Here is a 15,181-nt window from a genome sequence, read left to right as displayed (position 1 = left end):
CCGTTGACTCTTCTGCATTTGCAGTCTTGACATGACTGGCTCTTCCACTCGAAAGCACTTTGCAGTCAGACTGGGTTTTCCCTGACACACAGGGTCTGGGGAAAAGGCAAAGTGCTCCAGTCTTCATCTCTCGTTTCCTTTCTTTCAAGAACAAGCCATCAGGTTTATTTCTCCCCTGCCTCAAATCCTTTCTTCCTGCTGGCCAGATGTGGTGAATTTTTGTACTGACTGACTACACTCACTGCTCTGTTCGAGGTGCCCAAGTTTCACATGACCCTAACGTCTGAGGCTGCAGGCAGCTTCTGTGACACTCCCCATCCCCACAACCACCCCCCTCCTCCCCACTCTCTCCCCCCTCACCCCCCCCCCCACCCTCTGTCTCTCGCTCTCTCCCCTCCCCCCACAACCCCTGCCTCTCCGAGTGTGTGTTTTTTTGGCTGGATGTGAGCTGCCCAGCAGTTTGCAGTCGGCCTGACAGAGCCCATCGGAAACCACAGCTGCTCCTTCACAGGTTCGCAGTGGTATGTTCCTCTATGCTGCTGCTGATTGCTGCTGTTGCTGGGAATGAATGCCGTACCGGTGCTGCGGGGCTCAGACAGTCTGTGCTCCTGATACACAGATTGAGCAGTTACTGTGCTGTGCCCAGATGCCAGAGAATGGGATGTAGTCAGTCCAGATACAGCTGTAAAGCCTCAGGCCCGGTGCCTGTGATTTTATGTTGAGTTTTAAACAAGGAGGTATTAATTTTGTAGTCCAAACGTGCTCTGCATGCTTAGAGGGTACTGTAATACTAAAAACAAATCATGTCAAAATGCAGTAATGTTACAGCTGGAAAGGGTGCCCCTGTCATGTTAACTCAACTGGTCGAGGGAGTTTTAAACACTGGCTGCTAGAAATTTTTTTTCATGTGATACAGCCTCAACGATGGAGCAGATTTTAAAAATTGAACAAAGGAAGATGTTTTTCTCTTGCTGCAGAGGGTTCCTTTGTCAAACTGTAAAGGTTTGGAAATGTTTTAATTGCTCAATTCATTAACTTAGGAAACATATACGAGTGGGTAACTTGAACTAAGGCCAATAGTTTTAAAAATGCTTTCTTTGACCTTTTTAAAGAGGGAGTAATCCAGTAAGTTTGAAAAGGCCAATCTCTCTGTTAAAAATTCAATAAACTACATCAAACATTTGTATTCTAAAATCCCAGGAGAGAATGGCATGGAGGGTGTTTTGATATGTTGTTCCTTGTCTGAGAGTTAAATGAATCAAACTGTATAAAGTATTGTATCAATAAGGTTTAAATCATGTTTCTGGGTACATTGTTATTGTTCTATTAGACTTTTAATGGACTCATTAAAATCGAATGAACCCACTTGTTGAGGGCTGACCAGAGGCTAATACAGTTTGTCTGGGGGCAGCCATTGCTTCAGGAATGTTCTGGAATCTCTAGGACTTAAACGGCAATAATCTGGAGAATTATGAGGGGAACAGCAGAGGATTATTTTAAAAAATCATGCTTTGGTTTCACCTGTTTGAACATTTGTGATGGTGAGTTGTGAAAATATTTGATCGGCGTGGGGAAGGGTGGCAGTCGTGAAAAAATGGCGACTGGCAGTCATGTGGTGAAAACCTCCATGTTTAGGTCAGGTGACCCCAGGTTTATCCATGTTCACAATCCAGGAAGGAGATGTTGGTGTTGGCCGGGTGGAGCTGAGGAAATTAGGACAATTAATACTGCCCCATCCGGTGACAGCCACGTCCCACGAATAAATAAAAGAAAAACATCTGCAAACTGAACCCAGAGTTGGGGGGGAGGAAGGAAATTATATTTCACAAAGAATTCTTCATGAGGTAATGCAAAGAAAAGAACAAAGATATATTTGATTTTGCCCTCCTGTTCCCCATTCTACCCTCTGTGACCTTGTAACCTTCTCGTATTCTGCTGTCTGTAACTTAATCACATCAAAACCGTTTCAGCCACCATCCCCATACTCAATGAACACTCATTCCTGGGATTAGACATGGCTAACAAGGCCAGCATTTATTGCCCACCACTAATTGCCTCTGAATTGAGGGGCTTGTGAGGCCATTTCAGAGTCATAGAATCTCTGCAGTGCAGACATCCCACCCAGACTTAGCCCCCATCCTATCCCTCTTAGCCTGCACTTTCCCGTGGCTAATCCACCTTGTCTGCACATCCCTGGACCCTATGGGCAATTTCCCATGACCAATCCACCCTAACCTGCACATCTTTGGACTGTGGGTGGAAACCGGAGCATCCAGAGGAAACCTACACAGGCACGGGGAGAATGTGCAAACTCCACACAGTCACCTGAGGAATCGAACCCGGGTCCCTGGTGCTGTGAGGGGGCATGCTAACCACATCGCTGTGCATTTGGAGTCAGAATGACAGATTTCCTCCACTTAGGGGCATCAGTGAACTGGTTGAGATTTTATAACAATTATTTCGTGGTCATTGTCACTGAGAATATGTTTACTTTGTAAATTAAATTCAGAAGTCAGTAGCTGCTGTGATGAGATTTTAACCCACGGCCCCAGTACATGAGACTGAGCCCCTGGATTCCTGAGCTGATCACAGGCTCACTAACTGGATTAGTGGTGCTGGAAGAGCACAGCAGTTCAGGCAGCATCCAAGGAGTTTCCAGCATCTGCAGTCATCGTTTTTACCAACAGGCTCACTAACTCCCCAGTTAAGGAATGCCTTACCTTAAAATTCTCATAGTTGGTTTAATGCCCCCAGGGTCCAGTTCCTCTCTATCTCTGGCATTCTGAGCTCCACAATCCTCACAAATATTTGCTCACCTTAGATTCCAACGTCTTGGCTTTCCTTAATTGTAAACAATCTGCCATTGGGGGCTGCAACTTTAGTTACTCAGGACCTATGCTCTCGAATTCCCTCCTGAAACCACTCTGACTCTCGTCCCCACACTCCTCCCCAGTTTATAGCAGTCCTTAAAATCGACCTCTTCGACCATGGTTTTGATCACCTGTCCTGATATCTCCCTGTGTAGCTCAGTGTCAGTCTTTTGTTTCATACGGGGGCGTTCTGCTATAAAGCGACAGTTGGGTTGCTCTCCAACCCCATACTTTGGAAAATTGTGCCATGGAAAACCGCTATAGAAAATCGCACTTTAGAAGATTGCTATACCCGTTCAGAAGAAACTTCATGTTATGCAAACAATGTCCACAATTTGTCAATCATGCTATAGTCAACTTGCGCTGATGAAACGCGTGTTCTAGCAGAACTGCTTAGGAGCTCTTTGACTGACCTGAGTTTATCTACCTGGAGTTTCCAACATTGATTTATGGAGCACCTTGGAACATTTCACTGCATTTGGTAAGGGTTCTACATAAATTGAGGTTGTGTTTAAGTTGAGGTTGGATGACTGTGATAGCAAATACAATGGAATGTGTGAAGTCAGGAGCGCTGCTCCCTGTTAAACTATGACTGGAGTTAGACACTTGTTAGACCTCAGCTGGATATTATGTGTAGTCACAGACACCACATTATAGGAAGGATGTAAATGCGCTGAGGGAGCGCAGAAGTGATTTATGGGATAGAAATGATGTGCAGGGAGAGGGGGAAGAAGTGGGAGATTGGCATTAAGGAATGATGGACACAATGGACTGAATCCTTGTGCACTGTGACTATTCTGTGACTGTGCAGAGGCTGGTGGTAGAATCAATAAATTGAAGATTGATCTTAGGACCTTCTTCCTGTGAGGAGTGATTGCTGTGAGTGGATTAGTGGCGAAGATGGAGAACCCAACGGAATTCTTTAGGAATTAGAAGCTGCCAGCCAGCTATCTGTCAGGCTCTTAATTTCCAGAGAAATGGGAATGGAACTAAGTTATTTTCCTCATCGTTGACTATCATCTTGCAGAGGGTGGTATGTGCATGGAATGAGCTGCCAGAGGAAGTAGTAGAGGTGGGTACAATTACAACATTTAGAAGGCAACTGGATGGATACATGAATAGGGAGGGTTTGGAGGGATATGGAGCAAATACTGGCAAATGGGACTAGATTGGGTTGGGATATCTGGTCAGCATGGATGAGTTGGACTGAAGGGTCTGTTTCCGTGCTGTACATCTCTATGGCTCTATTACTCTAAGTGGTTGAATGAAATGTCAAAACTTGTGGTGCTGGAAAAGCGCAGCAGAGCAGGCAGCATCCGAGGAGCAGGAGAGTCAATGTTTTGGGCATAAACCCTTTTGCAGGACTGGAGAGGGGGAAAGGGACTGAGAGATAAATGGGGAAGGTGGGTGTAGGACTCGGGGGAAGGTGGGTGGGATGGCAATAGGTGGATGTAGGTGGGGGGTGATTGTGATAAGTCGGTGGGGGGGCGGTGGAGGAGATAGGTGGGAAGGAAGATGGACTGGTCAAGAGGGCAGTGCTGAGTTGGAAGGTCGGATCAGGCTGCCATTCAGTCCATTGGAGCTCCTGTGCTAGCAAATGTCCAGCCTTGGTCCATAGCCCTGCATGTAACCCTATTTCCGAAAGTTTGTGTCACTAGTAACCTATCAACAGTGAGGTATAGACCTCCCACCACTGCCCACCAGATGGAAGTCTGACCTTGTGAATAGCTTCTGATGATCTGCTTTGTGGAATTTGCCTTCACTCGGACTCAGCTGCTATGGTTGCAGCTGCTCACTGTGTGTATGGACACCTGCTTTGACTAACTCGGAGTGTACACCTGAGGGCTATCAAAATGCAGCACTGTCTATGCTGATGTGTTAGCAGCATTTTGCATTGACTAGCTATCAGTAAAGCTCTGTGTGATTTGATGAAGTGCATTGATTGATCTGTCTGGCATCAGTAACACACTGTCCATGATGTGGGATATGCAGAAAGGAAATGGCCCGTGTTTTGCTGGGGGTGGGCAGGAAGCTGAATGTTGAGTTATAGTGAAAGTGAGGACTGCAGATGCTGGAGATCAGAGTCAACATTAGTGGTGCTGGAAAAGCACAGCAGGTCAGGCAGCATCCGAGGAGCAGGAAAATCGACATTTCAGGCAAAAGCCCTTCATGAGGAACTCCTCCTGCTCCTCGGATGCTGCCTGACCTTCTGTGCTTTTCCAGCACCGCCAATCTTGACTGTGGAATTATAGCACCCACCCTGTGACTTGATTTGATTTATTGTTGTCATGCACCGAGATGCAGTGAAAAGTATTGTTTTGTATGCAGGCAGATCGTACCATACAGAGTGCATCAGGGTAGCAGAGCCAAGGGCTGAATACGGTGTTCCAACCATAGAGAAGGTGCAGAGGGAGAGATCAGGATTAGCACTTGAGAGGTCCGTTCTAAACTCTGATAACAGCAGGAAACTCAGGGCCTGACGTTACATGTCACCATGGCGTGTTGATATATGATAGACTGATGCTCTTGTTGTGTCACACTGTGATACTGAGGCTGGCTCCTGGAACATAAGGATGAAATGTGGATCACGTCCTATTGGCGAATTTAATAAAGGTTTATTACAGCTCCTGGTACTTACACAATCAGGGGTGTTCACAAGTATGGACTCAGGTTAAGCAGTTTGGATATACAGTATACTGCATCACTCAGCATGCCATGCTGCAAGGGGACAGAGCTCAGTAAGATCGAGACCCAGAGCTTCATACCATTAGGTCAAATGTAATGATACGGCAGTAACTTCATAAACATGTCCATTAAAGATGTTTGTGTATTTGCTGCAAGAAATGGAATTCCTGTCCTAAGTGCTTTGTGAGTCAGTCTACAGCACAGGGACTGGAGTGGTTCAAGATGGCAGCTCACCCCCACCATTTCAAGGGGACAACTGGGGACGGGGCAATAAATACTGGCCCAGCCAGCAATACCCACATCCCATAAATGAATTTTTACAGGCTTGCTGTGTTCTTCCTGCTTGTCTACTTTGGATTCCAGCATTTGTAATTAATTTTTAACTGCATTTGGGTCAGGGGCAGGGATGATGGGCTCCTGGGGAAGGGAGGCTGTCTGTGTTTGGATCGGGGTAGTACTTGGTCTCTGGTTTCTGCGCCTGCCCTGAACTGTTCTGATTAATCACCTGAACACCTCTCCTGGAGACCCGGGTCCTTTGTAAAGTGTGGTGACCAGAATATCAGAGAATGCAACATAATTCTCTCATCTCCCCCCCCCCCCCCAACAGAATCATGCGAGTATCAAACAAATCCGAGGATGAGCAAAACGGTTGAAGATGTACTTGTTGTATGGATGGTATCACTCGTGAGCAGCCCTTTTGCAATCGTGGAATTTGCCTATAAATGGAACATTCTCTGAAGAACTCCGAGTAAATATTTAGGCAGAATGTTTGAATAGAACCTGAGCCTTCTGTTTGATTTGAAACAGTTTGTGAATTGACATAATGCATCACAGAATGTACAGCACTGGACCGAAAATGATCAAAAACCAAGCCACTGTCTCAACGGCCTAAATTATAACAGACCTTGATTTCAGGGGAGTTGAAAGGTTTGATCAGGAATGGGTGGGTGGGAGGTGGGAAGAAATACTTTGTGTTGACAGCAATGGTTGTAGGAACAAAAGAGTTCTCCTTTGATATCATCAGTTCCAGAAGCTGTTTGGCAGCTCAGTGACGTACTGTATAAACTTTGTTTTGAGCTACCCAGATGTTTCGAAGGAATTGGCAATGCTCGCTCTTCAGAACAAAGCCTGGAGTCTGCAGGTCCACTTTAAAGCTCACCAGATCTGGATTGGAGGGCGCTGTGCTCACTGTGTTCTGGATCATGTCAAAATCGTAGAATAGAATCATCAGACTTTACAGTGCAGGAAGCCATTCAACCCGTCAGGTCTGTAAGAGCTATCCAGTTAGTCTCAGTCCTATCTCCACCATGATTTGGAGTTGGACTGGGGTGGACAAAGTTGAAAATCACACAAGACCAGGTTATAGTCCAACAGGTTTATTTGGAAGCACTACCTTTCGGAGCACTGTTCCTTCATCAGGTGGTTGTGGAGCAGCACTCCGAAAGCTAGTGCTTCCAAATAAACCTGTCGGACTATAACCTGGTCTTGTGTGATTTTTAACTTCCCATTTCCATAGCCCTCTCAGTTAATAGCTTTCTAATATATATCCATCGCTCTCCCAGGCAGCACATTCCCAATCCGAACAACTCTCTGAGTAAAGAAGTTTCTCCTCATCTTACTCCACGTTCTTCTGTTGAGAATCTTGAGATTGGGACCCCTAGTTACTGACATACCAACCAGTGGAAACAGAATATCCTTCTTTACCCTGTCAAAATTTTGAACATTTCAATGAGGTCTCCTCTTAATCCTCTCAGCTCCAAGGAGAATAAACCCAATTTCTCGAATCTTCCCTTGTATATGAAATCCCTCTTTCCAGGTATCATTCTAGTAAATCTCGTTTGCACTCTGTCCAGGGTTTTAACATCTTCCCTAAAGAAGATGCCCAGAACTAAACACAATATTGAAACGTTGCCTGACCAATGATTTGGAGAGGTGTAGCATCACTTCCATGGCCGTATTGTGCCAGGCCCACATAGTGTGCAGCTGGTATACAGTAAATGTGATGCTGAAATTCTGGTATTATGACAAGGATTCAGAGAATTAGAGGGAGGGGTGGGGCGGTGCATTTTCTTGTGGAAGCCACAAGCTAAAGGCCTTAATCACCGTTAATAAAAAGCCAATAATAAATAGAGGAAGGTCCTCTTCACTTCTGCAGGTATATAGGACGTGTGAAGCCCAGCTGCTGTAATTTTGACCCTTGTTTACTTAGTATATTGAGAAGGAGAATATTTTGTTGTAATTTTATTCTTCATGTCCCCTCTTCTCAAGGCAGGTATTCATATTGGGGAGGGAGGGTATGGTTCAATAGATTTGCAAGGTTGGCTATTCTTTGTGTGTGAATTGGAGACAAGAGTCTAAACATTTACTTACTCAGACTCCGTCACACCCAACCTTGCTGGTTCTCAGTCAAACGCAAACTTGCTGATTCTCAGTCAAACCCAACCTTGCTGATTCTCAGTGGCGTTCCAAAGGGATTGCTGCTGGGTCCTGTTTCGTTATACTAATGATTTGGATGAGAATATAGAAAGCACAGTTAGTAAGTTTGTGGATGATACCAAAATTGGTGGCATAGTAAACAGTGAAGAAAGTTTTCTAAGATAACAAAGGGATCTTGATCAATGGGACAGTGGGCTGAGGAGTAGCAGATGGAGTTCAATCCAGATAAATGTATTTTGGTGCAACAAACAAGGGCAGAGCTTATGCAATTAATGATAGGGCCTTGGGGAGTATTGTAGAACAGAGGGTCCCAGGGGTTCAGGTACATAATTCTTTCAATTTTGCATCACAGGTGGTTAAAAAGGCGTTTGGCACTCTCGCCTTCATTGTTCAGTCCTTTGAGTGTAGGAGTTGGGACGTTATGTTGCGGTTGTACAGGATGTTGATGAGGTCTCTTCTGGAATACTGTGTCCAATTATGGTCTCTCTGTTATAAGAAGGTAATTATTAAGTTGGAGAGGGTTCAGAAGAGATTTACCAGGATGTTGCCGGGTATGGAAGGATTGAGTTATAAAGAAAGGCTGGATAGGCTGGGAATTTTTTTTCACTGGAGTGTAGGAGGTTGAGAGGTGACCAGATAGAGGTTTATAAAATAATGGTTGGCTTTTCCCTAGAGTGGGGGATTTCAAGGCTAGGGGGCATATTTCTAAGGTGAAAAGAGAGAGATTTAAAAGAGCATGAGGGGCAAATGTTTCATACAGAGGGTAGTTCGTGTGTGGAATGAACCTCCAGAGGAAGTGGTGGATGTGGCTACAATAACAACATTTAAAAAACATTTGGATAAGCACATGAAAAGGAAAGGTTTGGAGGGGTATGGATCAGGAGCAGGCAGGTGGGACTAGTTAGTTTGAGATCATGGTCAGCATGGACTTATTGGACTGAAGGATCTGTTTCCATACTGTATGACTCTATAACTCAGACCTACCTAAACTTGCTGATTCTCAGTTCAACTCATAGAGTCAAAGGGATGTGCAGCATGGAAACAGACCCTTCGGTCCAACTTGTCCATGCTGACCAGGTATCCTAACCTAATCTGCTTCCATTTGCCAGCACTTGGCCCATAGCCCTCTTAAACCCTTCCTATTCATATACCCACCCAGGTGCCTTTTAAATGTTGCAATTATACTAGCCTTCACCACTTCCTCTGGCAGCTCTTTCCATTCACACACCACCCTCTGCGTGAGTCGAACCCAAACTTGCTGATTCCCAGTTGTGCCCAATCCAATATTTGCCAGTGTCCAAACACACTTTTCCCAGTAGGCTAACACTCAGCAAGAAGAGATGTTACTGATATCTCTCCCTCCGTGGCCCCAGGACGAGTAACACTCAAGTACAGGACGCATTACAGAACTCAAGGTCAGCAAGCCAAGGAATAACCCTTGGATTTGGCTTGCCTATACATTGCAAAGTTCACAGGACATAATACAGGCACTGCCTGAGACATTCAGCCTTGCTGTTGGGAAGCGTTATAGAAATAATGTCATTATGTTAAATTAATAAGGAAACTGGCTGGATAGTAAGGGTGGTGAATGTTTGGAACTCTTTTTCACAAATGGCAGCGAGTGCTGGATCAGTTGTTAATTTTCAATCTGAGAGAGATAAATGTTTGTTATCAGGAGGTAAGGGATATGGACCAAAGGCAGTTATACGGAGTTAGGCCACAGAGCAACCATAATCTCATTGAATGGCAGAACAGGTTTGAGAGGCTGAATGGCCTACTCCTGTTACTATGTTCCAATCGAGTAATGCCACTGAGCAGAAGGTTCAAGTCCCACTGCAAGACCTGATACTGGGGACGCCGTGCTAATTCACATTCCCGATGAAGGGCTTATGCCCGAAACGTCGATTCTCCTGCTCCTCGGATGCTGCCTGACCGGCTGTGGGTTTTCCAGTACCACACTCCCGACTCTATGCTGGTAACATGGCCAAATAGGTTTGGTAAGAACATGCAAATCCCTCTGACACAAGCCAGTGGTGGGTGCTGAGTGTGGGTGAGATTCCTCGTCAGGTGTGTGATAGACCCTCTCACTGTCTCTATCCAACATATGTGTAAAAATGTACATTGCCACAGCAATGCAGGCTCTCTGAGTGACCTGTTACTCACCACTCTCCACTAAAACAACATCTGAGCAGTAAATTGCTGAGAATAAGGGTGTGGTCAATTCAAGTTTAGATATGTTATGTTCTGTATTCGCTAAAATCAGCTGAAAAGTCCAGATGCAGTCTGCCTTTAACAGTACGTTTGATGAATTCAAAAACTGCAGGAGTTGCTGGCATCTATTTTCATTGGACTAGCAAACTGATTCGTCATAGTAAAAGCAGGAGGATAAAGCATCTACCATTACACCCCACATTAAAACAGAATACAGCAGACCCATTTATTGTGCAGTGGTGACTGTTTGACATTTATAGGAAGTCTGCTTTACAAAGGATTTCCTTTACGTGATGGTGCCAGACTTTGCTGGCTATGTGAGTTCTCATCCAAACCTCGACAGTTCCAGCCAGCAGCTTCAGTGTACAGTGTTGTGAGGCTGTGTCTGTGCAAAGATCCGAGTTTCTCCAGTATGTTCCCAGAAAACTCTTTCTCCAGAAAATAATCAGTTCAGAGTAACCTAATTTCTTGAGAATTCAGAGGGTGGGTGTCATTTCTGGTGGTCTGCCTTGTTTGTTTCCTTTGTCACTGTCCCTCGTGCTGCCTTTGACCAACTCTTCTTTTTCTGTTCCCTTCCAGATGACAGAGGGGCGGCGATGCCAGGTGCACCTCCTCGATGACAGGAAGCTGGAACTTCTTGTGCAGGTAAGACAGATTCATCAGCGCACTTACCTGGATGACGGCAAAAATGTTCTGCATCAGACGCTGGAAACCAGGAATAAAAACAGAAAGTGCTGGAAATTCTCAACAGGTCAGATAGAATCTGTGGAGAGAGAAATCAAATTAACGTTTCAGATCAATATCTTCTCATCTGTTTCTCTTGATGCAGACTTGGTGAATGTTCCAGCAGTTTTTGTTTTTATTTATCAAGTGTACTGGTGAAGCCACCACCTCTTCCATTTGGGTGAAGTCTCAAAATGCTTGTTATTCAAGACCTTAAAGACACAGACACACACAGACACACACACATACACAGACACAGGCTCAGACACTTTTAGAAACAGGCACGTACACATACAGACTCACCCATGCACAGATAGGAACAGACAGACTCACTGACATACACAGTCAGACACACTTTCTCACACATACACACTGACACACACATGCACACTCACAGACACACATACAGACACAAACATAAGTGTAGATACACTCCCACACACACATTCACATGCACACAAACCAACATATATACACACACACACACACTATCTCTCACTCACACACACAGACAGCCTTGAATTGAGAGAGGGTGATCATTTAATTTTTTTAACGTTAGAAACCAGTTGAAGCTCAGCAATAACTGCAGTGCATGTGGGGCTGTGTTAACATTAGAGCAATGAAGCTCAGACCATTGTAAATATTTTCTTGTTAATTCCTTCATGGGGCATGGGCGTTACTGGCTGGGCCAGTATTTATTACCTGCCTTTGTCTCAGAGTATTTCTGAAAATAAATCTTGGTTCAGGAGGTGGACGTTTAAAGGGGGCATTTAATAAAGAAGTTTCCCAGGGTGGTATTAGCTATGGGACTTGTTGTGTGAGTGATGAGTCTCCCCCTCAGCCCCACTGCCAGTGCCAGCCCCTGAGCCCTGATGTTGCAGAAGAGACCTCTATGATGACCTCTTTACCAGCTTAAAGTCAGTGTTTAGGAACACTTGGTTATCCTACAATTTCTTCACATGATTTGTAACTATGGTATTCAAAAAATACATTGTTTTCAGAGTTTTAAATTCCCATCTCTAGTGGTACTGTTCATTCCAGATAATTTTCTGCAAAAGTTGGCTTTTGAAAATATCCTTTGATAATGGTTTATAGCACAGAGCATGGAGTATAAATAAATATAATTGGCTCTCTGGCCTGTTTTAGAAAATTGGAAATTCTCATTAGGTTATTAAATTGATAAATGAAGAAAATTGTAGAGCAAATTAACTTCTCAGACAAAGGAACTTTGGTGTTGGAAATATTTCACTGCAAAATCAGCTTAACAATATCTGTAAGGACAATAATCATCGCAGTCTAATTATGGACAAAATTTAAGAGTGAGAAAAGGTTACGAACCTATTATAACATTCTGCCTCTCATTAAACACCCAGCACATGCTCCGAACTTGATAGATTTCCTCAGTTGCTTACATTCTCAGATTAAAGTTACTCTGTTTCATAAACTCAGCGAATATTTCAAACATTGTAAAATCGAAGTCTGGAATTATTTTGCGTTTCTAAGATAAATGACAATACGTAATTGGGCGGCACGGTGGCACAGTGGTTAGCACTGCTGCCTCACAGCGCCTGAGACCCGGGTTCAATTCCCGCCTCAGGCGACTGACTGTGTGGAGTTTGCACGTTCTCCCCGTGTCTGCGTGGGTTTCCTCCGGGTGCTCCGGTTTCCTCCCACAGTCCAAAGATGTGCAGGGTCAGGTGAATTGGCCATGCTAAATTGCCCGTAGTGTTAGGTAAGGGGTAAATCTAGGGGTATGGGTGGGTTCGCTTCGGCGGGTCGGTGTGGACTTGTTGGGCCGAAGGGCCTGTTTCCACACTGTAATGTAATCTAATCTAATCTTAATTATGGAAAGTAATTACTGCATCAGGAGAACTTCATAGGTATTACAGCGCCTTTGGTCATTTTAACCAGGCCAAAACCAAGATTTGATTAATTAAATTAATTTTATTGCATAAAACAAATATGACAGTGTAACTTTGCATCCATTGTGTCATTGGTTGTAACATTCACCTGGTTAAATAAAAATCTGATACATTTGGTTATCAGTCACAAATGTTTATCAGATATTATGTCAATCATACAGTCAGAGAGATATGCAGCACAGAAAAAGGCACTCCGGCCCTTTGAGTTTATACTTGTTAAAAAAAACCCTGTTGCAGTCCCATTTCCTCGCACTTTCCCCATAACCTTGTGTGCCTTGTACATCTAAATGCCTCTTCAATGTGATGGGGGTTCCTGCCTCTCCCACCCTCACAGGCAGGCAGTTCCAGATTCCCCACCAACCTCTGGGTGAAAAGATTTCCCCATATCCCATCTAAACCTCTTACCCTTTACCAACAATCTATTTCCCCAGTCATTGATCCCTCCATCAAGGGGAGAGGTTTCTTCCTGTTTACACTATCTATGTCCCTCAGAATGTTATAAAGTTCAATCATTTTCCCCTGCTCCTCCCCTCCGTCTCCTCTGCTCTAAGGAAAACAGCCATAATCAGTCCAATCTCTCTTCAACACTAATAACCCAGGCAACGTCCTTGTAAATCTCCCCTGCACCCTTTCCAGTGCTGTCACATCCATCAAACAATACTCTCGCTGGCGTAACTCCCCTGAGACCGGTATCTTGTCACCAAGCCCCCCCTTTATTTACCCTTGGAGAGTCCTGGACACTGACCCCCAGCTCCCTCAGAGCGAGCCCCTCAGAGTGAACAGAACCTCGGGCACTCCTGTTTATGTCTGTCAGCCAGGGCTCCCTGATTGGACCAGATTAGCAACCCCAATGAGATAACTCATATTTTATGAGATCTACCTGACTGGTGTTGTGACAATCACTATACTAGCTGTGGTCTAACCATGGTTATACACAGTTATCAATACTTTAACAAGCTACAAGTACCATTTAACAGATTGATAAGAGACTGTTATTATGCTGCAGAAAATGTGCTCCAACACACTGTGTTGTAAATGTGAGAATTTGAGTGCAAAGCCATGGTCTCCAGTTGCCCAGGGAGCTGCCTTCTGTGTTTTATATGTTACAGATTTGTAAATGTCTGTGTTAGAAATCTGTTCGTGGTTTTGGTGCAAACCTACTCAGCAGAGAGAGAGCTCCCCTGGTCCTGAGCTCTCACTGTTTATGTTACAATCACAGTGAGGAGCTACAGTGGTCCCGGTCTGCAGTTACTCATGTCCCTACAGCCTGTAACAAAGGGGGATAACGGGAGAGGCATCTGCCCAGTCTCTTAGTTACACAGCTCCATCACAAATGTAAACTAAAAACTAATTTGCTTATGAACGTGAAAATGAAACGATTTGCAGAGAATGTTAATGTTGAGCAGGTGGCTCCAGATGCTGTGATTGTCCAGCAGCCATCACTGTTTTGGCAGGGACTGCTTGTGGTTACTGAACATGCCTCAAATTCCCCGGACGCAATGACTTAACCTTGTTAATGAACAAGAACCCAGGTTTTAAAACTGTAGCCTCCTTATGTCGCTCATTGCTAAAAGTGCACAGTCTTTAAGAATTGTGTTTGGTTTGGCAGAATGCCAGATACCAGTGGTTTCAATCAAACCATATTCATTGACCTGTTCAAAAAGAATTTGGTTATTTCAGATGTTAGAAAGCTAGTCCTGTCTCTACTCTCCTTTAAATTATTGTCACCCATGGGCTTGTAACCCTTATCCCTTCATTAATACTCATCGTAACTTTTTGGTTATTGCTGGCACAATATGGTGGGTAGTTTAGTTCATTGTTTTTAGACAGCCTGCCTCATGTGGAAGGCTGGTGATTCAGGACCACCCCCTGAACAACTGCCTGACATAAATACTGTAACATTTTTGATAACGGTCAACTCCCTTTCATACAATGGAAGCATTGTACTTAATGTGTGTTGTCTGTGTGTGTGTTTTTAAATCACTTTGTGTGGAGTATTTTTCCTTTTGGTGAATTTGGCTGCTGTACATGACCCCTGCCTGCCTGCCTGTTGTTCAGGAGACCCTGATGCAGCATGCGAAGAATTCTGTTACGTCAGCTGACTGATGTGAAGTGTTACGAAAGGGTTTAACGTAGGCGTACTGATCGGGGAGCAGATGTGTACAGGTAGCAGACATTGGCATCGCAGTTCATTTGGTTGGCGATCATAGCTGTCGCGTTTCTGAATTTCTTCCTTCTGAGTCACTTATCTCACATACACGCAGGTGCGCATACACACACACATACAGACACACACAAACACATACACCCACACTCAGACACATAGACACAGAC

General features: G+C 44.4%; 1 protein-coding gene across 6 annotated transcripts in view; it reads left to right on the top strand.

Moving 5' to 3' along the window:
* Window positions 1-15,181, top strand: part of frmd4a (FERM domain containing 4A) — a 721,373-nt gene that overhangs the window by 412,852 nt on the left and 293,340 nt on the right. For all 6 annotated transcript variants that reach the window (XM_043714187.1, XM_043714188.1, XM_043714186.1 and 3 more), the window contains one exon: window positions 10,782-10,847. In XM_043714187.1, the coding sequence (XP_043570122.1) occupies window positions 10,782-10,847 (66 nt within the window). The remainder of the gene's footprint in view (window positions 1-10,781; window positions 10,848-15,181) is intronic.

The sequence above is a fragment of the Chiloscyllium plagiosum genome, chromosome 23 (genome assembly GCF_004010195.1).
Source record: "Chiloscyllium plagiosum isolate BGI_BamShark_2017 chromosome 23, ASM401019v2, whole genome shotgun sequence".
Taxonomy (NCBI): domain Eukaryota; kingdom Metazoa; phylum Chordata; class Chondrichthyes; order Orectolobiformes; family Hemiscylliidae; genus Chiloscyllium; species Chiloscyllium plagiosum.
Note: the sequence above shows the minus strand (reverse complement) of the source record. Positions and strands in the feature narration are given on the sequence as shown.